Here is a 24454-nt window from a genome sequence, read left to right as displayed (position 1 = left end):
CCAGCAACTTTTCTATAGACCATAAAATAAAAAATTTATAAATTTGTCTCTCTTTTTAATATTTTCATTCCCCCCAGCTTGCTGGAAGCCTCAAACAGTCAAACTTTCTTGAAAACCAACATAATGATAAAGAGTGTTTGGTTGATAAGACAACTCTTGGAGTTGAGGCTGAATGTTACTCACTTACTCATGTCACTTGCATTAATTCTCATCCATGAAGTAAACCCAGGACCAAGCCTTGCTGCTCTGTCATAAGGATCTCTATATCCAAATCTTAATATTTATAGGTAGATGACCACAGAATTGGAACTCTATTAATAAGGAGCAATGCTCTGAGTTTTCCTCCTTATAATTCCGTTTGGAGAAGTACTTGTCCAATTTATTATTGAGTTCTCATTCCCAGAAACAGGGCAAAGCCCATGATACAGCTTCAAAATACATAACTATGAAATACATAGATGAGAAGAAAGGTTCCTCTCCCATCAACTCAGACTCATACATAAACCAACTCTTCATTTGGAAGCAGTGGAGGCTCCAAATAGAGCTTTATAATAGGCAATGAATAGCTCCCTTGGTGGCGCACATTCCTTGAAAACAGCATCATCAGCAAACCTTTGATACCATTCATGCACAGTGGGAAACTTCTCTTCGGTTAGCAGTCCCAGAACTTCTTGGGCAACAAAAAGCCAAACTATAACGTTTGCAGCCAGCTCTACGAATCCCAAACTCTCTCCTCCAACGAATTTCCTCTCTTTCAGCCCACTCTCAAGGGTTTTCAGATGCGGCCGAGTTTCTTCAATCGCTTCCTCTCGCTCCCTTTCCCTACTCACTATAGCCTTTTTTACTGCCGGCCAGATCGCCCAGAACTGCATAATGAATATGGAGTTTAATGCTTAAAGAGACAGGACCCAAATGAATTTTATTTTTTTTTTTTAGAAAAAAGAAAAAGGAAAATAGTGTTGGGTTTACCTTCTCATCTATGAACCTAGCCCAGAACCGTGCCAAGGCCTTTTCGTAAGGGTCTGTAGGCAAGATGGGGTTGTGTTTCCAGGTCTCATCAATGTACTCCAGGATGACAAGTGACTCTGCAACCAACCGAAAATAATATTGATTTTTCAATTATTTATAAAAGAGTTTAAAAAATAATGAAAAATCCTAAAATGGTTAAATAAAAGAGAATTTGCTCCTAATAGCATAGGAAGAATGATAGAATAAAAACAAAAATTGGTAAAAGGAGCATTTTTGTTAATTACTATTTTATATGTTTATAATCAATTATTTTAAAAAATAGGCATAGAAACATTGAATGTTTTGAAAATTTTGTAGCAAAACGGAGCTTCTAGTTTTGTGATGCCCATATACACCCATGATTCAAAGCAGAATATAGAAGTAGCATCAGCATCCCATGCCATAAATTCAAAACACAACCTTAAAGCATTAGAGTTGAGGCTCAACGTCACTTACATTCTCTCATATCCATGAACTGAACCAGAACCAAGCCATGCTGCTCTTTCATAAGCATCTCTATATCCAAATCTTTATTAATCTAATCTAGAGGTCGATGTACATAGAATTGAAATGCTATTATTAAGGAGCAATGCTGGAGTGTTCTTCCTCGTAGTACCATTTAGTGCAGTACTTCTCCAATTTATTTTTAAGTTCTCATACCCACAAACGGGACAAAGCTCATGATACAACTTCAAAATACAGGACTTTGACATACGTAGATGAGAAGAAAGAGGTTCCTCTCCCATCAACTCAGACACGTACATAAACCAACTCTTCATTTGGAAGCAGTCCAGGCTCCCAACCGAACTTTAAGATAGGCAATGAGTTGCTCCTTTGGTGGCATACATTCCTTGAAAACAGCCTCATCTGCGAGCCTTTGATACAATTCATGCACGGCGGGAAACTTCTCCTCAGTTAGGATCTCCACTCCAAAGGCTTCTTGGGCAACAACAAGCCAAAACAAAAGATGCGCAGCTATGTCTACAAATCCCAAACTCTCCCTTCCAAAGATTTTCTTCTCTTTCAGCTCACTCTCAAGGGTTTTCAGATGCTGCTGAGCTTCTTCAATCGCTTCCTCTCGCTCCCTTCCCCTACTCGCCATAGCCTTTTTTGCTGCCGGCCAGAACTGTATAATGCATATAAAGTTTACCAATGCTTAAAGAGACAAGACCCAGATGATTTTTAAAAAAAGAAAAACAAAATAGTATTAGATTTACCTTCTCATCTATGAACCTAGCCCAGAACCGTGCCTTGGCCTTTTCGTAAGGGTCTGTAGGCAAGAAGGGGTTGTGTTTCCAGGTCTCATCAATGTACTCCAGGATGACAAGTGACTCTGCAACCGGCTTTCCATTGTGTACGAGCACAGGGACTTTCTTGTGAACTGGATTATACTTGAGAAGCGCAGGACTCTTATTGTACAAGTTCTCTTCTATGTATTCAAATTGAAGTCCTTTCAGCTTCAGGGCCAATTCAATTCTGCGGCTATAGGGGCTTCCCCATGCACCAAACAGCTTCACTTCTTCAGCCATTGTTGCAGTTTGGAGAGGTATGGTTCCCTTGCCGTATTTTCTTCTGATTTATAGGGGTTTTTCTTTTGTCGAGATCTTAGTTTGGACTTTGGAGCGTGTCAGTGTCGTCGAATGGCTGATTGGGAAGCATTGATGTATATGGTGACGCCATCAAGAGGCTTCCAGACGTCAGCCAATACGTGTGCACTAAGAATTATGCAGACGAAGGAACGTTTGAAGCCTTGGGAGTCTTGGACAAACTTTTTCGTGTAATTTGTTCACTGGCTTTCGGCTTCCCTTTTTCATTTGAGGACAAACCCGTTTACTGGTGAAGCGATATTGCACAGACCATTCTGCATCATAACTCGAGTTTGACCCGATGTCTTTCAAAAATATTCATCGGTTGGTGTATTGCTGTGGGTCTACCATCCACCATTTTTTCGTTTTTGAACTTTCCGAGCTACTCTTGCTAAGCCATCAAAATAGTACCTATCCAAATACATATAGACCATCGATTCGTTTATTTGTATTCTGTACCTTATTTCCATTTATTTATATCCTTATTCATGGTCATGGATATAAATTTGACATTCTAGAATGTAGTTCGACAGGTACCACTTTTATTATCTTACCATTTTTCCTTTATAAATTAAAATATATCTAAGTTTTATGTATTTAGACTTTTATTCAATGGTATGGATTTGGGAGTGTGATAAATACCACTTCGATACCTTAATATATGATTAGTTAATTAATTCTCATCCACAGTAAGAGTCTACTAAACATGAAGTAAAAGCATCATTCATCAAGGATTTAAAATTTTTTACACTAGTAAAAAACTATATAAATCCTAGACTGTCATTGGAGATCCATTTTAGTACATTGTTTGACCCTAACATGTATAATATAACTGTAGGCTTGAAAGTAGAAGATATTTGGTTGTTTCCTAGGTGTTTGCTGTGAGAGGGAATATTCATGGTACATAGTAGGTTAGATCTGGGTTAAAATCATAATGAAGGTAATAATATATTCCTAGATAAAAGTAGGTAATTTAGTTTTATTAGTAAAAGTTCCAACAAATCCCAGAGCTTCTTGGGCAACAAGAAGCCAAACTAAAATGTTTGCAGCTATGTCTACAAATCCCAAACTCTCCCCTCCAAAGAATTTCGTCTCTTTCAGCTCACTCTCTAGAGTTTTCAGCTGCTCCTGGATTTCTTCAATCACTCCCTTTTGCTCCTCTCCCTTACTCACCACAACCTTTTTTGGCTGCCGGCCAGAACCGCCTAACGAATAGTGGTCGGGACCCAAATGAAAATTTTTAAAAAAGGAAGATACTATTGGGTTTACCTTGTCATCTATGTACTTAGCCCAGAACCGTGCCATGGCCTTCTCATAAGGGTCTGTAGGCAAGATGGGATTATGTTTCCAGGTCTCATCAATGTACTCCAGGATGACAAGTGACTCTGCAACCGGCTTTCCATTGTGTACAAGCACAGGGATTTTCTTGTGAACTGGATTATACGTGAGAAGCGCAGGACTCTTACTGGACAAGTTCTCTGCTATGTTCAAATTGAACTCCTTTCAGCTTCAGGGCCACTTCAATTCTGCGGCTAAAGGGGCTTGCCCACGTGCCAAAAAGCTTCACTTCTTCAGCCATTGTTGCTGATTGAAGAGATGTGGCTGCCATTGGTATGCTCTCTTCTTATTTATAGTGGTTTTCTTGATCTTGAATCTTGATTAACCAGGTGCCGTCCTGGACCTTGGATTTGTGGAGATTTTAATGTGGAGTGTGATAGGATGGCTGGTTGGGATCCCAATAATGTACTTGGTGACGTCAGCCAATGCCTTTTGAGAGTTTGGGGGTGCAAAATAACCCTTTTATAAAAGGAAATGTTAGTGTATCCCGTCCGCAAAACTTTATGATCAAATTAATCTTTTTATCATCACTAAGAGATATATCATAATTTTATTTTATTTTATTTAATCAAAATTTAAATTAAAGTTTCAATTGTTAAATGATACTTTATTTTTAAAAAGTAATTAGTAACTGAGACATCATTTTGAAACTGAAACTTCAATTATCAATTGAGGCTTCATTTTGAAGTTGAAATTTCAATTGTTAATTGAGATTTCATTTTTAAATTAAAGTTACAATTGATAATTGTGATTTCATTTTTTAACTAAGATCTCAATTTTCAATAAAGGTTTCAGTTAATTTTTTTTACTTTAAATTTTAATTAAAAATATTAAATTATAAATTATTATTGAAATTAAAAGTATATACTTAATAATAAAAAAAAGTTATATATTTAAATATAACAATCTAATATATAAATTGTTAAATATAATAATAAATAAATATTTTATTTATCAATAAATTAATAATCTTAAAATAATAAAATTATATAATATATAAATAAGATATAAATTATATAATTTATTAATTTAAGATATTTAATTTGTTGTATTTTTAAGATATTAATTTATTTGTATTTTGACAAATTAATCTTTATTAAAATAATAATATAATCTTAATATTTCATATATAATGGAAAAAAATGTCCCTCTATGATTTTAGTAGGTACTACACGTGATGTAATTTAAATTAATAGATTATATCATTTTATATTTTAAAAATATAATAAATTTAATATATTAAATTAATAAATTATATAAATTTATACATTATTTATGTCTCATATAACTTTATTATTTTAAAATTATTAATTTATTGATAAATAAAATATTTATTTATTATTATATTTATCAATTTATCTTTATTAAAGTAATACTAAATCTTTAAGTTTAAGTATATAAATTTCTTATTATTAAATTATATATTTTTAATTTTAATAATAATTTTTAATTTAATATTTTTAAATTAAATTTTAAAGTAAGAAAAAAAATTGAAGCATCAATTGCTAATTACAACTTCAGTTAAAAAACGAAGTCTTAATTGTTAATTGCGGCTTCAATCCAAAACTGAAATCTAATCAAGGTTTCAACTTAAATTTTAAAAAATTAAAATAAAATCATGAATTTTGTAAAAAGGCTTAACCTTATATATAATTTTTTTTGGGAAACTTGTGTTTTGATGGGGCTATTTGGAAAATATCTGATTTTCATAACCCAATTTTATAAAATATGAGAACCAAATTTTAATATGGAAAGTAATATTGCTTTTATGCACTTTGAGCTGGCTCCATTTTTTGTGCTAAGAATGCCCTTCGGCGGCAATGACCTTGGCGGTAATGGCTTTTGACTTAGGTTTTTCAGCGCCCAAGGGGACTTCCTTTTCGGCTTTTTTCTTCATGCTGGAGTGAGGAGTGAGGAAGACGAAAGTGTCCTTGTCGTCGCTGTTGCTCCGATGGAGAAAGTTGCGGAACTTCCACCGTTTCGATGATCCCGTGGAGTTGTTTTTCCTGCACCTTCTTGGTGGAGACTTCGCCGCCTTGGGTTTCCACACACAGTACATCCCCGATAGCACTCCCTCGAGCTCGTCGGCCTCCGAAGCCGTTCCTCTCTCCTCTATCAAAAGCATATTTTTCAATTGAAATTCTATTTCATATTTGAGAAAAATCTGGATGTGTCAAGGTTATTGTCGCCGCAACTCAGTCCATTGTCATCGTCACCACTATAACCTATTTTTTTTATCTGCAATGGACCTGGAGTGTCCTTGTCATCAGAGGTCGACGAGCTCGAGGGAGTGCTGTCGAGGATGTACTGTGTGTGGAAACCCAAGGTAGCGAAGTCTCCATCGGGAAGGTGCAGGAAAAGCAACTCCACATGATCATCAAAACGGTGGAAGTTTTGCGACTTCCTCCACCGGAGCAACAACGACGGCAAGGACACTTTCGTCTTCCTCACTCCTCACTCCTCACTCTAGCATGAAGAAAAAAGTCGAAAAGGAAGCCCCCTCCGACACCGAAAAACCTAAGCCAAAAGCCATTGCCGTCGAGGTCATTGCCGTCAGAGGGCAATCTTGACAAAAAAAATGGAGCCAGGTCAAAGTGCATAAAAGCAATATTACTTTTCATATTAAAATCTGGTTATCATATTTTATAAAATTGGATTCCAAAAATAAGATATTTTTCAAATGGCCCGTCAAAACACAGTTTCCCAAATTCTTTTGTTTTTTTTTGTTGTAAAAGGGTTATTTTACCCCAAAACTTACCTTTTAAAGTCTGTGACCAACTTTTTGGCAGAGGAGCCACCGCACTGTCCGTCGACACTGTCCCTTCCTTTGTCGTTTTTTGGGTCACGTGATATATCCCTGACCGCTTTAGATCATTCACATGGGCAGTTAATCTCGGAGAAAGGAATTTTGGATCAAAATTGATGTTTTGATCCAACAATATTATGTTTTAAATAATTGGTTTATGCTTGAAATGTGGGATCGAGGTGACTGACTGTACAATATAAATATATAATTTATATATTACTAAAATTAAAAGAATTATAAAATCACAATAAAAATAAAATATAAATATATTAGATTTTTTATTTTAATAAATAATAAATTTATAATATTTAATTATTAAGAAGAAAGATTATAGACTAAAGAGTAAAATAAAATTGTGTTACTTATTTATTCATATTTTATTTTTTATTTCAATTGTATTAGCATTATTATTTTAGTATGATTACTTACATTTATAATGGGTTGGTGGAGGATTTTTGAAAAAAAAATGGTAATTTTGAGAAATATTTATTGGAAAGAGCATCATTGTCACACTCCAATTCATCACTAAACATTTAATAAATGTTAAACATATTTCAATAATGTTGGGGGAGCATCATGCTGGGGAGAGATGATTGGACTGTCGGGATTATTTACCCAAATAATTCCTCAAATAATGACTTTTAGATTTGATTTACATTCGTTGATGGGAGGATGAAAACCCAATCGAAAACCTTAAAAGGAATGGAGTTGAGGCTGAATGTTACCCATACCACTTACATTCTCATCTCTGAACTAAACCCCGAACCAAACCATGACTCAGTCATAAGGATTTCTATATCCAAATCTTTATTCAATCTAACCAAGAGGTAGATGAACATAGGATATTCAATTCCTATTAATTAGGAGGCAATGTTTGAGTCTTCTTCCTAAGGCCATTTGGAGCAATACTTCTCCAAACTTATTTTTAAGTTCTCATTCCCACAAACAGGACAAGGTTCATTACAATACTTCATAATGCATAACTATGAAATACATGTGCAAGAAGAAAGATTCCTCTCCCATGAAGTCATCCACAAATAAACCCGCTCTTCATTTGGAAGCAGTCAAGGCTCCAAACCGAACTTTGAAAGAGGCAAGAAGTCGCTCCATTGACACACATTCCTTGAAAACAGCATCATCAAGAAGCCTATGATACCATTCATGCAATCCGGGAAACTTATCTTCGGTTAGGATATCGAGTCCCAGAGTTTCTTGGACAACAAGCAGCCAAAATATAATGTCTGCAGCTATGTCTACAAATCCCAAACTCTCCCCTCCAAAGAATTTCTTCTCTTTCAGCTCACTCTCTAGAGTTTTCAGATGCTCCTGGATTTCTTCAATCAGTCCATTATGCTCCTCTCCCTTACTCAACGCAACCTTTTTTGCTGCCGGCCAGAGCTGCATAATATTGTACAGTAGTCAGGACCCAAGTGAATTTAAAATAAAAAAGGAAAAAAAAATAGTAATGGGTTTACCTTCTCATCTAAGAACTTAGCCCAGAACCGTGCCATGGCCCTCTCATAAGGGTCTGCAGGCAAGATGGGGTTGTGTTTCCAGGTCTCATCAATGTACTCCAGGATTACAAGTGACTCTGCAACTGGCTTTCCCTTATGCAAAAGCACAGGGATTTTCTTATGGACTGGGTTATACTTGAGAAGCGAAGGACTCTTGTTGGACAAGTCCTCTTCTATATACTCATACTGAATCCCTTTCAGCTTGAGGGCCACTTCAATTCTGCGGCTAAAAGGGCTTGCCCACATGCCAAACAGCTTCACTTCTTCAGCCATTGTTGCAGCTTGAAGAGATCAGGCTGCCACTGGTATGCCCTCTTCTTATCTATAGAGGTTTTCTTGATAAACCAGGCGCGGTGCTGGCCCTTGGATTTGTCGAGATTTTAGTTTGGAGTGTGATCGGATGGATGATTGGGAACCAATAATGTATCTGGTGAGGGCCTGACAAAGTGGTAGACATCAGCCAATGCGTGTCCATTGAGGCATGGCCTACGCATCCAGACAATGAAGACTTTGAAGACGGCACTTATCGCTGTCGGTGATGTGATATTTGATATTTCCCTTGGAATCTTATCTCTTTGCATTATTTAAGTGGGCTAAATTGCAAGGATTGAAATGTCGGAAAATTTCGGGAAAATATCGTTTATCGGCCGGCTCCGACACAATATTCGTCACGGAAATTTTTCGAAACTATCGCCAATATTTTGGTATTTCTCGAAGCGACACGCGGAGCAGATGGAGAACGTAAAAAAATTGCCCCTTCTACCACTTTTTTGAAAATTTTGAAAATTCTCATATTTGAATTTTTGACGATTCAATCGCCCAAATTTCATATATGTTTTTATATTATCATTTTATTTTGTATTATAATTTTATTTTTAACATTTTTCATATTTATCTCATTAATCTTATTTTAAAAAATTATTATCACTTCACTCTTAAATTTTTTTTATTCATCCTTTCAATTTTATTTAATTTTAAATGTTTTTATTTTAAAATATTAAAAATATAAATTTACCCAAAAAAATTGCTATAATATAAAAATTTAAGAAAGTTAAGAAAGTTTTAATATTTTATAAATTAAAATTAATTTGATAAGATAAATTATTAATAATTTTAATTATTTAAATAAATTAATATTAATAGAAAAAGTTGTTATCACATATTTTTAATAAAATTTTAGAAATTAAATCTTAAATAAAATATTTTATATAAAATAATTTAATTTTTTATTTAAAATGTAATTAAACATGTTTTAATAAAAGTATTTAAATTTTTTTTAAATAAATATTATTTTCAACAAGATCCCCATTCATTTTGATACTAAAGACTATTACAATATCATATGTATTATATTTATGTATAAATTATTTTTATTCAATAAAATCAAATATTTTTTAACTCAATTCTAACTTTATATACTTCCAAAATTCATATTTATTATTCTTAAAATTCAAATATCAAATCTACTGATATATTTCTATCTATCGATGTTTTTCTTTTTTATAATATGTATATCAATTATACTTTAAAAAAACTTAAAAATGTGTATTTTTGCTTATTTTATCATTTTTTTTTTAGTTTTTTCAAGGATGTTAGTGAATTTTAAATAATTTTCGCTCCATTGATATTTGTAAAAAAATATCAACTCTGATATTTCTAAATATAATTAAAGTATTGATATATTCGTAATTATCGATATTTTGGGTAAATATGGTTATTTGAGCATTATTAAAATTTAAAAAATATATATTTAAAATCATAATAAAAATAAAATATAAATATATTAAGATTTTTTATTTTAATAAATAATAAAATTAAAATATTTAATTATTAAGAAGAAATTATAGACATCAACACTTTTAATTAATTAAATTATCATTAAATTGGTTTTCAAAATTGTGATTTCCCAATTCAACAAAATTTGAACTCGATAAATAATATATGTGACAAATTTTGAAAGATTGCAAAATTTAAAAGAGAATTAAAAATAAATATTTTTTTGTTAGCAAATTTCCTTAATAAAGAAGATAAGTTGTTAAAATTAATGAAACAAATTCTTTAAATTAAACAACTAAATCTTGAAGAATTTCAAATTTTTTATTTCTTAATTCTATGGATAATAGGGCGACTTCCTTTAATGAAAGGAAGATCGACTCCACATAGAAATTCATAAATAAGAAAATTTTCAAGAAATAGTAAAAGAGTAATAGATATGTTTTTCATAGATTTGAAACAAAAATTTCATAAAGAAGAAAAATTTCAAGAAATAAGAAAAAAAAAAAAAATGTTTTTCACCTTTCCCGAATTAAGCCCTCAATTAGCTTTCAAAACTAAAAAAATATTTTCCTTCCTTTTGGAGTGTGTTCAAAGTGAAAGAAGGATAAGAAAATATTATTTTATAAAAGAATTATTACCAATATGGTATTCTCACAATTATTATATTTTAATAAAAAATATTTTGTTTCACATATTTTCTTATTGTTTTGCAAATTCACTAAAGTTGTGGGTACAAAAATATTATACACCAAAGAGTAAAATAAAATTGTTTTATTTATTTATTCATATTTTATTAACACTTTATTACAATTTATTTAAATTTAAAATTTGTGAAATTATTTCTAAATTTACAAAACTTATTATCACATCAAAAACATCAAAACGATAATTTTAAAATTTAATTGTATTTCTTAAAAGTATCATAGGGAGCATACATTTTTTTAAATAAAATAATAAATTTTTAATAATAGTATCCCTGTAATTTCAAAATTACCCTTCAAGCCAAAAGCCAATTTTCTTTTCCTCAAATAGTGAAAAGCCGTATTTCAACTAATCTAGAATCATCACCTATAAGTCAAATCTTTTTCCTTGCTCAAACGCCCACAAGTAAACAAAAACATTCTGTTTTTCATTTCTAATTAAAATAATATTCTAAAAATATTTTTTTAATTATTTTATAAATAAATTACAACGTCTTTTTAATATATATATATATATATATATATATATATATATATATACATATTTTAAATCTCTGTCACTCTTAATGAAACAATATGATTAATTTTATTTAGATGAACATAGAATACTACTCCAATTTATTTTTTAAGTTGTCATCCCCAGAAACAGGGTAAAGTCCATGACACAACTTCAAAGTACATAACTGAAACACATATATGAGAAGCAACTAGCAAGGTTCCTCCCCTATCAACTCATGCACAGACATAAACCAACTCTTCATTTGGAAGCCGTCGAGGATCCAAACCGAGCTTTGAAGAAGCCAAGATGTCGCTCCCTTGGTGGCACACATTCCTTGAAAACAGCATCATCGACAAGCCTTTGATACCATTCATGCAAAACAGGAAACTTCTCTTCGGTCAGGATCTCCATTAATCCCAGAGCTTCTTGGGCAACAAGAAGAAAAACTATAATGTTTGCAGCTATGTCTACAAATCCCAAACTCTCCCCTCCAAAGAATTTCTTCTCTTTCAGTTCACTCTCTAGAGTTTTCAGCTGCTCCTGGATTTCTTCAATCACTGCCTTTTGCTCCTCTCCCTTACTCACCACGACCTTTGTTGCTGCCGGCCAGAGCTGCATAATGAATAGTAGTCAGGATCCAAATGAATTTTTTTTTTTTAAAAAGGGAATATAGTATCGGGTTTACCTTGTCATCCATGTACTTAGCCCAGAACCGTGCCATGGCCTTCTCATAAGGGTCTGTAGGCAAGATGGGATTATGTTTCCAGGTCTCATCAATGTACTCCAGGATGACAAGTGACTCTGCAACCGGCTTTCCATTGTGTACAAGCACAGGGATTTTCTTGTGAACTGGATTATACTTGAGAAGCGCAGGACTCTTATTGGACAAGTTCTCTTCTATGTACTCAAATTGAACTCCTTTCAGCTTGAGGGCCACTTCAATTCTGCGGCTAAAGGGGCTTGCCCATGTGCCAAAAAGCTTTACTTCTTCAGCCATAGTTGCTGTTTGAAGAGATATGGCTGCCATTGATATGCCCTCTTCTTATTTATAGAGATTTTCTCGATAAACCAGGCGCGGTACTGCCGGCCTTGGATTTGTCGAGATTTTAGTTTGGTGTGATCCGACGGGCGATAGGGAACCAATGATGTATTTGGTGACGGCCTCGACAAACTTGGAAACTTGTAGGCGTTCAGCCAATGCGTATCCATTGAGGTATGGCCTATGCCTCTAGACGATTGAACCTTTGAAGACTATGACCAACTTTTTGACGCAACGACCTCGGTGACTCCCCCTTTTCGATTGAGAGCAGACCCCCTTAACCGAGAATGGAATTTTGGGTAAAGATAGATGTGCTGGTCAAATAAAATCTGTTTCAATAAATGCGCGGATCAGAGCAATCAGAAGGGCTTCACTGCAAAATCAAAGACCACGTTTGGAAATTGAACGATTGTGGTACTAGTAGAAAATCCACTGGTTTATTAATAGAATCCATGTGATTAAATTATGATCGAGTAATGAGCATTATATTATAAATATATCATTTATATATTATTTTAAAAAAATATTTAATTAAAAATAATAAATTTGTATTATTTATTCATTCATATTTTATTATTTTTTATCTAAATTTTGTTAGCATTACAATTTTATCATATGGCTATATAGTTTAGGTACTTGATCATGTGTTTACTGTATGCGAATTGCAGAACGCCAGGACACTTGGCACGGTGCTGACTGGAAGAGGATTGGTGGGTGGGAGAGTGACACGAGGGAGAAAAGAGGGGTTGGTGGGTGGCAACAAAAGGAAAAAAATGGAAAAAAACCCAAACAAGAGGAGGAAATGCTGGGTGATGGGTGACAGTGAGGTGGGACCCACAAGGAAGGTCGGTGGGAAAAGTAAGAAAGTAAAAAAGAGGGAATCAACCGTCCGATCCGCCGGTTCAAGATGTTGGACCGGCGGTTCACACGGTTCATATCCATTTCGATGTTTCAATATGTATTACAGTTTAATAGCTCCATCTGGGCCAGTTAAAATCCAACTTTGCTCTTTTTTATCTTCTATTTCCACATTACCCCGTCCGCGTTTAAAATCCAAGAATTTATTCCTCAAACATTTCAACATCATTTACAAGTCTTTCATAACTTGTAAAAGAATTGGTTTTTTTTTTCTTTTTTTTTTTCATTTTAATTTGTCATTGTTATAAATTTGGGTAGAACCAACTTTAAATTGATAGTCTTATATTAGAGATACAACTCCGTGGTAAACAACTCAAGTGCACTACATTCAAGATCATTGACACAACCGTTACAGAATTGGCATAACTGTTAGCACAATTAGTTAATTAATTTTTTCTTGTTATAACAAATTCCAATAATTGTTATCAACCTGTTGTTAATTAAGGAAGTCACCATTTGTACTATAAACTCAACTGAACAAGTAATGAGAAACTACTGATATTTTCTTTGATTGTTTTCTTTTGTCTTCTAACATGGTATAGGAGATCCCTCAAGGGCCATCATAATTATCCTCATTTCTTTTCCACATCCCATTTCATCCAAGTTAGGATAACGACAACTTTTTAGTTTAGAGAAAACAAATACTAATCACTTTGAGAGGTTACAAACTGCAACATTTCCTCACCGAATTGTCAAACTTACCATCAAGATTTTTGTCTTAAGAAAATGAAGCTCAACCCCACACAAACCCAACATTTCAAGACTAGGAACAACGAGAACAACTCATCATGTCATGGATTCTTACTTCCATATATGCTACACTTCTCTCACGTTTGGTGAATTGTGAAACTTCGGCTCAAGTATGGAGAATCCTAGACCTTTATTTTGCTACTCAAATACATGCCAAAGTGACTCAACTCAAAACTCAACTGCACAACACTAAGAAAGGAGACCTAACTCTAAATGAGTACCTTCTCAAGAATAGAAGCACAATTGATCCTCTTGCCCTAGTAAGCCATAAACTAATAGTTAAATACCACATTGATGCAATCTTTGAAGGACTTCCGTAAGAGTATGAAAAATTTGTCATCTCGGTAAGTTTAATAATCGATCCTTATGCTGTAGAAGAAATTGAAGCCCTACTTCTCGCTTAAGAAAGTCATATTGACAAAAACATAAAAGGTTCAAATTTCAATGGTCAAGTTAACTTAGCCACAACCAGTGAATTTTCATACTTTAATAAGAGAACTGGAACAAGAATCGCTATGAAGTTCAAAATTCAACAAGGCCTCAAGAATTCTTTGGTCATGGAAAGCAACATGCCATAGGAAACTTATCCCAAAGAGGACGTGGAAGATATGACAAGAGCTCATGGGAAGGAAATAACAAACCCCAATGTCAATTATGTGGAAGGTTGGGACATGTGGTCATGTGGTGTTATTACAGATTTGATCATTCATTCGTAGGGCTATCTCAACTGTAGAATCATCCACCGCAAGGAAACATTGCTCACATACCTCAGCAACCCTTGAGACTATTATCTCAACATGAGAAACTTTCAGTTGTATTCTCACAGCAAGCACCTTCATATGCTGCAAAATCCACCTATTGGTACCCAAACTTTGGAGCAACATATCATCTAACACCTGAGTTCAACAACATTGTGAATTATTCACAATTCTTTACACTAGACTAAGGTGGTGTTTGTTTTTTGGCTGAATAGAAAAAGCCAAATATTTTAGCTTTTTTTATTCAGCTAAAAATAACCTGTTGACATTATCCAATATAATTAAATTAAACTTATTGATAACAAATTCATTTTAGTTATGTTGGATGATGTTAACATGTTACTTTTAGCTTAATAGAAAAAATCAAAATATTTGACTTTTTCTATTCAGTCAAAAAACAAACACCATCTAAGTCTTCATGGAAAACGGGAAGGGTCTTCCAATTCATCACATTGGTACCACATCATTCTCATTTTCCGTTTGATCTATACAAAAAACTTGCACTAAAACAATTGCTTCATATTCCAAAAACAACCAAAAATCTACTTAATGTTTTTAAATTTGCTAATGACAACCGTGTATACTTTGAATTGCATCCCACCTCTTGTTTTTTCAAGGACCTAACCACCAAAATAGTTCTACCCAAAGGCCAACTTAAAGGGGGACCGTAAGTGTTTGATAGCTTAAAAACTCACTCCTCACATCCTCAATAGTCAATCGTTCCTTGCAAGCTGAGCATAGTAGTCACAACACCAACTTTCTTCAAACTTATCACAATAGCAGCGATAAGAACATCATTTGAACTATTGCATAACAACCTTGGCCACCCATCTGATCAAATTGTATCACAAGTCCTCAACAGATGTAACATTTCACATCTTAATAAAAAAATCTTCTCTAATTTGTTCTTCAGGTTACTTAAGGAAAATTCACAAATCTCCAATTCATCCACCATTTCCTACACTACACCTTAGAACTTGTACATTTAGATTTATAGGGACTTGCTTTAATACCCTCTTCCAATGGATATCGATTCTGCATTCATTTCATTGATGTCTACTCAAAATACGCTTGAATTTATATGCTTAAGCAAAAATTATGTTTTACAAGCTTTTCTAATTTTCAAATCTTGGGCTAAAGTAGTTTGGCTGAGCTATTTGAAAAAAAAGGAAAAAAAAAACCTCAAATTTAACCATTCTTTATTAAAATATAATACTTTTAAAATTATTTTTAAATTTATGACACTTATTATCACATCAAGAATGTTGTCGCCTCGCGTATCCGGTGGTCCACGTTGCTACTATATGGATGGACACGTGATTCTCAACACACAAGGGGTTCTTGATTCAGTGGTTGTACCTGCAAAAGGCATCCGGACAGGGTGTTCGGACGCACCCTCTGATGGTTTTGTTAGCCATGGTGAGAGAGAGATATATAAATCAGTTGGCCTTTTACTAGGTACCAAGAGGTTACCAGGGGATCCCTTTCTTCTTCGTGCGAAGGCATATATATACAGCTTCAGGGGTACTGTTCCTCTCATTAATGGTGAGGAGATATTTTATGTTGTGATGATGACAATAGGTGTTAGTAGGAGCATTATCACCCTACGAACGACTGTCAGAAACCATGGTAGGTGATGCGGCTGTCAGAGATTGTGGGAAGGTGATCATGTAGAATGATCGTGGGAAGTGACTTGCTATCACTTCATCTTGTCTTCTCACTCTGCAGGTGACAAGATGTGGGTCATGGCTACTTGTTGTGATTGCGTGTAAGACTCGCTTTACTTTAATTGACCATCCAGACGATTTATATCCGGATGGCTCATGCTGATTATCCGGATGTGTTGTGGGGACTATCCGGATGTCTACGCTACTTTAATTGACCATCCAGACGATTTATATCCGGATGACTCATGCTGATTATCCGGATGTGTTGTGAGGACTATCCGGATGTCTACGCTCTGCCAGCGTCGTTTGCTCTTCCTTGGATAGGAGAAGCTGAAACGTCGTTTGCCTTTCCTTGAGGCGGTTCGGATAGGATAACTGCACCATGCATATCCTTAGGGGAATCCTGATGATGATGGTTCGGCTGATAACACGTGCCACGCGTCACCATGAGCTGCGTGCCACGTGTTTCCCAAGGGGAGAGGTCCCTACAAAGAAGACAACTTTAAAATTTAATTGTATTTCTTAAAAATATTATAAATTTGAAAATGGTTTTAAAAGTGTGGAATTTTTATAAATATCTTTTAAAATTATTATATTTTTTTTCAAAATCCCGTGGGTGGGTGGGGTGGGATGGAGAAAAAGTGGGGAGGTGGTGGGAAACGGAGAAAAAAACAAAAACAAAAAAGTAAAAACAAATACAAAAACAAATCATGCAAAGCATACATTATTTAAAATAAAAGAAGAAATTTTTAATCACCCGGATTGACTTTTCATAACAACTACATAATAATAACCCCTATAATTTCAAAATTACCCCTTAAGCCAATTTTTTTCCCTCAAAATTTAAAATAATCACATAAGTCAATCTTTCTTCTTTTTCATTTTTTTTTCTTATCAAATGCCCATATTTACCTGATCAGAAAAATATTGTGTTTTTTATTTCCAATTAAAATAATATTTTAAAAATATTTTTTTTTATTCTTTTATAAATAAATTACAACATCTTTTTTTATTTATTTTAGTATGGTTTTTTTTTAAATCTCTTTGACTCTTTATCAAACAATATGAGTAATTTTAGAATATTTATAGTTTTATTAAATACTTTGAAAATAAAATATTATTATATGCAAATTTATATTGTAATTATAAATGTAGGTACATTTACAATTTAGATTTTTATTTTTTAATACTTAATTTATAATTTTATGATATATACATATATAAACACTCTTTAAGTAAAAAAAATAATTAAAATATTTTTTTTATTGAAAAACAAGTACTTATTTAGAAGGCCTAAATTTCTTTCGTGATTTTTTGTGAATAAAAAATAATTTTTTATTTAGATGAACATAGAATATTCAAATGCTATTAATTAGGATTTAGGAGCAATGCTTGAGTCTTCTTCTTTCTAATGCCATTTGGAGCAATATTAGTCCAATTTATTTTTAAGTTCTTATCCCCAGAAACAAGATAAGGTCCATGACACAACCTCAAAAGTCAAAATACATAACTAAACCACTTAAATGAGAAGCAAGGCTCCTCTCCTATCAAGTCATACAGAGACATAAACCAACTGTTCATTTGGAGGGGGTCGAGGATCCAAACCGAACTTTGACAAAGCTAAGATGTTGCTCCCTTGGCGGCATACATTCCTTGAAAACAGCATCGTCAACAAGCCTTTGATACCATCCATGCAAAACAGGAAACTTCTCTTCGGTCAGGATCTCCATTCCCAGAGCTTCTTGGGCAACAACAAGCCAAACTATAGTGTTTGCAGCTATGTCCACGAATCCTAAACTCTCCCCTCCAAAGAATTTCTTCTCTTTCAGCTCACTCTCTAGAGTTTTAAGCTGCTTCTGGATTTCTTCAATCACTCCCTTTTGCTCCTCTCCCTTACTCATCGCAACCTTTATTGCTGCCGGCAAGAGCTGCATAATGAATAGTAGTCAGGACCCAAATGATTTTTTTTTAAAAAGGAATATAGGATTGGGTTTACCTTGTCATCCATGTACTTAGCCCAGAACCGTGCCATGGCCTTCTCATAAGGGTCTGTAGGCAAGATGGGGTTGTGTTTCCAGGTCTCATCGATGTACTCCAGGATGACAAGTGACTCTGCAACTGGCTTTCCGTTGTGTACAAGCACTGGGATTTTCTTGTGAAGCGGATTATACTTGAGAAGCGCAGGACTCTTATTGGACAAATTCTCTTCTATGTATTCAAACTGAACTCCTTTCAGCTTGAGGGCCACTTCAATTCTGCGGCTAAAGACGCTTGCCCATGTGCCAAAAAGCTTTACTTCTTCAGCCATCGTTTCTGTTTGAAGAGATATGGCTGCCATCGGTATGCCCCCTTCTTATTTATAGATGTTTTCTGGATAAACCAGGCGCGGTACTGCTGGCCCTTGGATTCGTGAAGATTTTAGTTTGGAGTGGACGGGCGATAGGGAACCAATGATGTATTAAATAATTCTTGCCCTTTTGTGAAAATGCGCCCGTCAGAGCAATCAGAAGTGCTTGACTGCAAAGTCAAAGACCACGAAAACGCTGAACAATTGGCATGGTGCTGACCGAAAGAGGATTGGTGTGGTGGCTGTGAGTGTGACACGAGGGAGAAAAGTGGTTGATGGTGGGGCCAACAGAACCAAAAAAATGGAAAAAAAAACCAAACAAGTGGGAGGAAAAGCTAGTGATGGCCGACAGCGGGGTGGGACGCACAAGGAAGGTAGGTGCGGATTTAAGAAAGTAAAAGGAGATGGAGCCGTCCGGTCCACCGGTTCAAGCTGTTGGACCGGCGGTTCACACGGTTCGTATCCATTTCGATGTTTCAATATGTAGTTTAAGAAAGTAAAATCCAACTTTGCTCTTTTTAATTTGCTATTTTCACTTTGCTCCCTCGAGTTTAAAATCCATGAATTTATTCTTCAAACACATCATAGAGAAACATTACAACATCATTTACAAATCTTTCATAACTTATAATTTGTTATTAGTATGAATTTGGATAAAGGCAATTTTAAATTGATAGTCTTAAAATGAAAATTTTCAATTTTACTTTTTAATTATAAAGCTATATCTACATAAATATTTATGATTTTTGTACACAATTCCAATACATGTCAATTTTAAACTTAGATAATATGTGTTTTTTTTTACATTTTAGTTTTATTTATTTACTTAATAGGTGGTTCATTCACCATTACACTATGTTTAGCATACAAAAATGAGCTCTGAATGAACATTTTATTTATTTTCTTATTTATTCTTATGTTTAAATAATTTAAGTGATATATATTATTGATATATCTTCTATATATCAATAATAGAAAAGATTTATCCACCAATTCATATTTATAAATATTTTATCCATATTTCATTGAATTTTCTATTATTAAATAAATTAATTCTATTTATTTTATTATTATAGTTGATTTAATTTATTACCAAAAATATAATAACATAATTTTATGTATTTTTTTATATAATCTATATATTTTTTAAATATAAAAATAAAAATATTAAAAAATTTATGTATATATTATTATTTGATATCATTCAATACATTTAAATTAAAATAAATCATAATTTTAATATTAAATATATTTTAAAATTAGAAAATTATCATAATATTATTATAAAATAATATATAATACAACTTAATAATAAATATATATTTATAAAATTTATATTTTTTTTTATCGATTATCAAATAAAATAAATTATATATATCATTTTTTAAAATATTTATTTTTACTTCTTATATAATTTTTTAAAGGTTTTTTTTTTATATATATATTTTTAGAATTTTTATTAATTTTTCTAATATATCTTCTATATATCATAAGATCGAGATATCCATGATTGTCGTAGATTTTAATGCTTCAACGTAATTACTTCAAATTTCCTATGGTGTATTTTATCTTTCTTTTCAACGTACCATTTTTCCTTTTTCCCGACAGTGGAGACAGTCTGCACATGGTCAAGCTGACCAAAAAATAAAAATCAATCCTAAAAAATTAGGAGAAACAAAGAAGAATTTTTTTCTATATTTTCTTACATAATTGTCAAATATATTTTTATTTTTTATTTTAAAAATAAATAAATAAATATAAAATCAGTAAATTACTTAACATATTTTAATTACCCTTTTCAATTTGTAGAATGTTAATTATTTTGTACGTTGGAGCTTAATGGCAAATTTTAAAAATTTTTAGAGCCTTCTTGTAGCCCGCGATTCTTTCCTTGCCGGATAAGAGACGTTACATTTGATTCTGACTCGGAAATTTAAACCAAAACAAAAATAATCTGAAAATATGTGGCAGTTGTTTTCAGTTCCGACACCGCCGTGCCGGAAATGGATAACGGTTCACGCCGGCAATTCAGTACAAGCATCCACATAATGGCCCTCGACGGCATCGTCAACGTCAACTCACTCTTCACCTTCGCCGTCTTCCTCGGCCTCGCTTGGTACCCAATCACTGACCCTGCCATCACCCTCACGGGCGTCGCCGAGCCTGCCTGCGTAGCCGACACGACCATGGGTGAGGATCTCGTCGCCTTCCACGTCTACTCCTTCAGCTCCTTCCTCTTCTCCAGCCTCGTTGCCTTTGCTCTCAAGCAAGCCATCTGGATTGGCCAAGGCGGTGGTAAGGTGCGCAGTGTCCCCATGACTATCCATGTTAACACGGCGGCACTCCGGGCCGGAATCTTGGTGTCGGCGGCGGGGTCGGTGTTTGGATGCGTCTTCTTGATGCTTGCGCTGGTGGATCTGGTTCAGATTAAGCTCGGCACTTTGGCTTGCCGGAGTTTTCATAGCTTGGCCGCTATTGTACCTCTGGTGATCCTGGTTCCGTTTGCACTCGTCGTCTTTGTAGGTTTGGTGCTTTACGCTTTCACACGCTAGGGTTCCGGCATGGCCGGTGAGTCCTGGTACTAGGGTTACGGTTTACACAACAGAAAATAATTAAACAATAAACGCAATAAAAAAGTAAAAAAAAAAACTGGAAAATTCTTGTTCATAGATGAGATTCTTTTATACAACTGTACTTGTTTATCGATTATGCTATTTTCTTTAAAACTTTGTACTTTTATCATGTGCAGACTTATCTTGAACATTTATATTTTATTTGCAATCTGTTCTTTAATTGCAGCAGGCTAGATCCACATCAACTTCTATGAATTTCAGTTTTTTTTTCCTTTTTCCTTTTTGGGAACTGGTTAGCGTGAAATTTCAGGTAACTTGATTGAGCAATTTCAAGCAACTTTGAAGTTTGATGAATTATTACAAGGGGGAGTTGGTTTAGGTTCATTGCTTAGAATGGAGATGATAGGATTTATTTATTCATTGTTTAATATTTATTTGAGGCCTTTGCGTTGACGATGGCCTCAAAGATTTGTTTTGATGCCATATAATAAGAGGAGGTAGAAACCTGAGTAGGCTTAAATTAATGCTTTATGCCCACTGATCTTGTTGCTTATCAAGCTAAGTTTCTGATTCTACTACTTTTACTTTTGGATCTGATTCTCGTATTCTAGACTTCTAGTTGAATAATCTATAGGACAGGGGAAGAAGATGGTTGAAAGATAAAAGGGATTTGAGGTTCTATGTTTCTCTTGATTTCAAAGTTTGGTTGGATCAAGTGAAATGCTCTGAGTCGCTTGTGCCTTTTGATCTGTTCTTTGTTGAATCTCCATGGCAAGGGATCAAGCTACCATCTTCAGTTTCCGTTGTTTATGCTTCATTATCTTCGTTCTTTCTGTTTTCTCATCCATCTCATTCGTCATTTGGTCTCAATATACTGGCTTCTTTGATTTCCAAAACCAGGTAACTCTGCAAAATCAAAATCAATTCATTAATATCCTATCTTTTCCTTCTGCATGGAACCACCTATCTTTTCCCACAGGGCCACCTCCGAAGTTCCTTAAAATTGCCCTCTTTGTGAAGAAATGGCCGCATAAGCACCGTGCAGGAGGGCTTGAACGTCATGCCTTAACCCTCCATCTTGCCCTTGCCCAAAGAGGCCATGAACTCCACATTTTCACCACTTCTTCTCTGAACCCTTCCTTCCCATCATTCCCAATTGGTACTTTGTATTTTCACCTCTCAAAACCAACAGCTGCTGGTTATCTAGACCAAGCTGTAGTTTGGAAGCAATTCCAACACCAAAATTCAACTGGAAAACCCTTTGATGTGATCCATACTGAAAGTGTTGGGCTCATGCACACTCGATCAAGGAATTTGACTAACCTAGCTGTTACTTGGCATGGAATTGCATATGAATCCATTCATTCTGACATCATTCAGGAACTTCTTCGAACTCCTGAAGAACCACTGGCATTTTCATTGACTGAAAGAGCTATGAAGGTTGTTGAAGAAGTAAAGTTTTTCCCACATTATGCTCACCATGTTGCAACCAGCGACCATGTTGGGGAAGTTTTGAAAAGGATCTACATGATCCCAGAAGAACGAGTTCATATTATTCTCAATGGTGTAGATGAGGAGATTTTCAAGCCAAATGCAGCCAAGGGGAAGGATTTTAAGAAGAAATTTGGCATTCCGCAATCTAAGACACTGGTTTTGGGTATTGCTGGGAGATTAGTGAAGGATAAGGGACATCCGTTAATGTTTGAAGCTCTGATGCAAATGCTCAAAGAAAATGATACATTTCGGGAAACAGCGATTATTCTTGTTGCTGGAGATGGTCCTTGGAGTGACAGATACAAAGATCTTGGGGCCACTGTATTGGTTTTGGGGACATTGGAACCTGCTCAGCTGGCAAGTTTTTATAATGCAATAGATATATTTGTAAACCCTACTCTTCGAGCTCAGGGATTGGATCATACTTTGTTAGAAGCAATGCTTTCTGGGAAGCCACTAATGGCTACAAGGCTTGCCAGCATTACAGGGTCTGTGATTGTTGGTACAGAAATGGGCTATACATTTTCGCCTACTGTTGCTTCACTCAAGGGGACCCTTTACAGGGTTTGGCATGATGGAAGAGTAGTTCTGGAGAGGAAAGGCCAGCTGGCTAGGCAGAGGGGTCTGGAGTTGTTCACTGCCACCAAGATGGCTGCTGCTTATGAAAGGCTATTTCTTTGCATCTCCAATGATGAGGAAAACAGGGATAGTTACTGTACTTACCAACCTTCATTCCAATGAAATGTCAAGATCATCCTAGGATCGAGTTCTGGGGGTAGTGTTTGGACAAATCCATGAGTTTCTATTATATTGCCACTTCTGGGGTCAAGTAGATTTAGGTGCAACCACACTTTAGGTTCTGTTCGCTGCATTTAATCTGCAAATCAGGAGGAGATATGAGTCATACATCCCAGTGAGAAAGATGAAGCTTACCTGAGCTTCATGGATCTACTTTCTGTGTTAATTGCAGTAGGGAGATAGAAAAGCTCAATCAGAGAAAGCTTTCTTGGAGATAAGAACAGTTAAATTTCAGACAGGTACTACCCTCAGGTGAAGAAAATGGGACAGAAGCTTCCTTTGCAGTTTTGCTTTCCAAGACACCCAAGAATCATGGTGAAGCTGGAAGTTGCTATGGTCAATCCTAAATGTTGTAACCTCACTGTACTTGTATGAAGGTAGGACTGCTTAGTATTATATCTCAGTTTCTTGTCTTTTCATTCATTGTTTTTTGAATCCTTCTTCATTTTCAAACTGCAGGTTATAGATTACCTCAACCAGAAGCAGATTGGATATCATATATGGCCTTGACTCTAAGCCTAGGTACTTATTTTTGGAAACTACTGGTGTAACATCCCATATCATCAGCCTAGCCAACAAAAGTCACTGTATGTATTCTCAGATGCAATTGGCAACATTTGAATCATGCATTGTTTTCTGCATTTAAAACAATCATGTGCCGTATTTCATATCATCTCAAGATTTACATCTCTCTTTTACAGTTGGGTCTGTCTGTTCTTATGACACTGCTTTCCAAAATATACCGTGTTTCCTTAAGAGTTATCATAGCAATAGAAGTGTACATTCCTTTTGCTAGGCAAATTATAAATACCCTATAAACAGAAAAGGTACCAAAGAAATGGGGGCAGAACTTAGGTACATAAGAAGCATACATGGTGCACC

The 24454-nt window shown here is 34.5% G+C and overlaps 6 protein-coding genes and 1 pseudogene across 6 annotated transcripts; 1 reads left to right on the top strand and 6 right to left on the bottom strand.

The window, feature by feature from the left end:
• Nucleotides 1–512: 512 nt before the first annotated feature.
• Nucleotides 513–1754, bottom strand: LOC100250115 (probable glutathione S-transferase). Its single transcript, XM_019220431.2, has 3 exons — nucleotides 1724–1754; nucleotides 970–1085; nucleotides 513–866 (listed from the first exon to the last, which is right to left on the bottom strand). Exons 1-3 carry the CDS (start codon nucleotides 1752–1754, stop codon nucleotides 513–515), a joined length of 501 nt encoding a protein of 166 aa, XP_019075976.2.
• Nucleotides 1414–2911, bottom strand: LOC100244980 (glutathione S-transferase U8). The gene is made up of 2 exons (XM_010652664.3): nucleotides 2226–2911; nucleotides 1414–2134 (listed from the first exon to the last, which is right to left on the bottom strand). Exons 1-2 carry the CDS (start codon nucleotides 2535–2537, stop codon nucleotides 1784–1786), a joined length of 663 nt encoding a protein of 220 aa, XP_010650966.1. The 5' UTR covers nucleotides 2538–2911; the 3' UTR covers nucleotides 1414–1783.
• Nucleotides 2912–3384: 473 nt separating this feature from the next.
• LOC100267288 (probable glutathione S-transferase) lies at nucleotides 3385–4374 on the bottom strand (annotated as a pseudogene).
• Nucleotides 4375–7515: 3141 nt separating this feature from the next.
• On the bottom strand, nucleotides 7516–8768 carry LOC100246830 (glutathione S-transferase U7). Its single transcript, XM_019220792.2, has 2 exons — nucleotides 8214–8768; nucleotides 7516–8136 (listed from the first exon to the last, which is right to left on the bottom strand). The coding sequence occupies exons 1-2, from the start codon at nucleotides 8523–8525 to the stop codon at nucleotides 7789–7791; spliced, it is 660 nt and encodes a 219-aa protein (XP_019076337.1). The 5' UTR covers nucleotides 8526–8768; the 3' UTR covers nucleotides 7516–7788.
• Nucleotides 8769–11296: 2528 nt separating this feature from the next.
• On the bottom strand, nucleotides 11297–12364 carry LOC109122826 (glutathione S-transferase U7). Its single transcript, XM_019220791.2, has 2 exons — nucleotides 11914–12364; nucleotides 11297–11840 (listed from the first exon to the last, which is right to left on the bottom strand). Exons 1-2 carry the CDS (start codon nucleotides 12253–12255, stop codon nucleotides 11487–11489), a joined length of 696 nt encoding a protein of 231 aa, XP_019076336.1. The 5' UTR covers nucleotides 12256–12364; the 3' UTR covers nucleotides 11297–11486.
• A 5413-nt stretch (nucleotides 12365–17777) lies between these two features.
• Nucleotides 17778–18804, bottom strand: LOC100241712 (glutathione S-transferase U7). Its single transcript, XM_002281807.5, has 2 exons — nucleotides 18357–18804; nucleotides 17778–18288 (listed from the first exon to the last, which is right to left on the bottom strand). The coding sequence occupies exons 1-2, from the start codon at nucleotides 18696–18698 to the stop codon at nucleotides 17938–17940; spliced, it is 693 nt and encodes a 230-aa protein (XP_002281843.2). The 5' UTR covers nucleotides 18699–18804; the 3' UTR covers nucleotides 17778–17937.
• A 1696-nt stretch (nucleotides 18805–20500) lies between these two features.
• On the top strand, nucleotides 20501–24272 carry LOC104879540 (uncharacterized). Its single transcript, XM_010652666.3, has 4 exons — nucleotides 20501–21193; nucleotide 21260; nucleotides 22260–23949; nucleotides 24032–24272. Exons 1-3 carry the CDS (start codon nucleotides 20711–20713, stop codon nucleotides 23513–23515), a joined length of 1740 nt encoding a protein of 579 aa, XP_010650968.2. The 5' UTR covers nucleotides 20501–20710; the 3' UTR covers nucleotides 23516–23949; nucleotides 24032–24272.
• The last annotated feature ends 182 nt before the right edge of the window (nucleotides 24273–24454 follow it).

The sequence above is a fragment of the Vitis vinifera genome, chromosome 6 (genome assembly GCF_030704535.1).
Source record: "Vitis vinifera cultivar Pinot Noir 40024 chromosome 6, ASM3070453v1".
Classification (NCBI taxonomy): domain Eukaryota; kingdom Viridiplantae; phylum Streptophyta; class Magnoliopsida; order Vitales; family Vitaceae; genus Vitis; species Vitis vinifera.
Note: the sequence above shows the minus strand (reverse complement) of the source record. Positions and strands in the feature narration are given on the sequence as shown.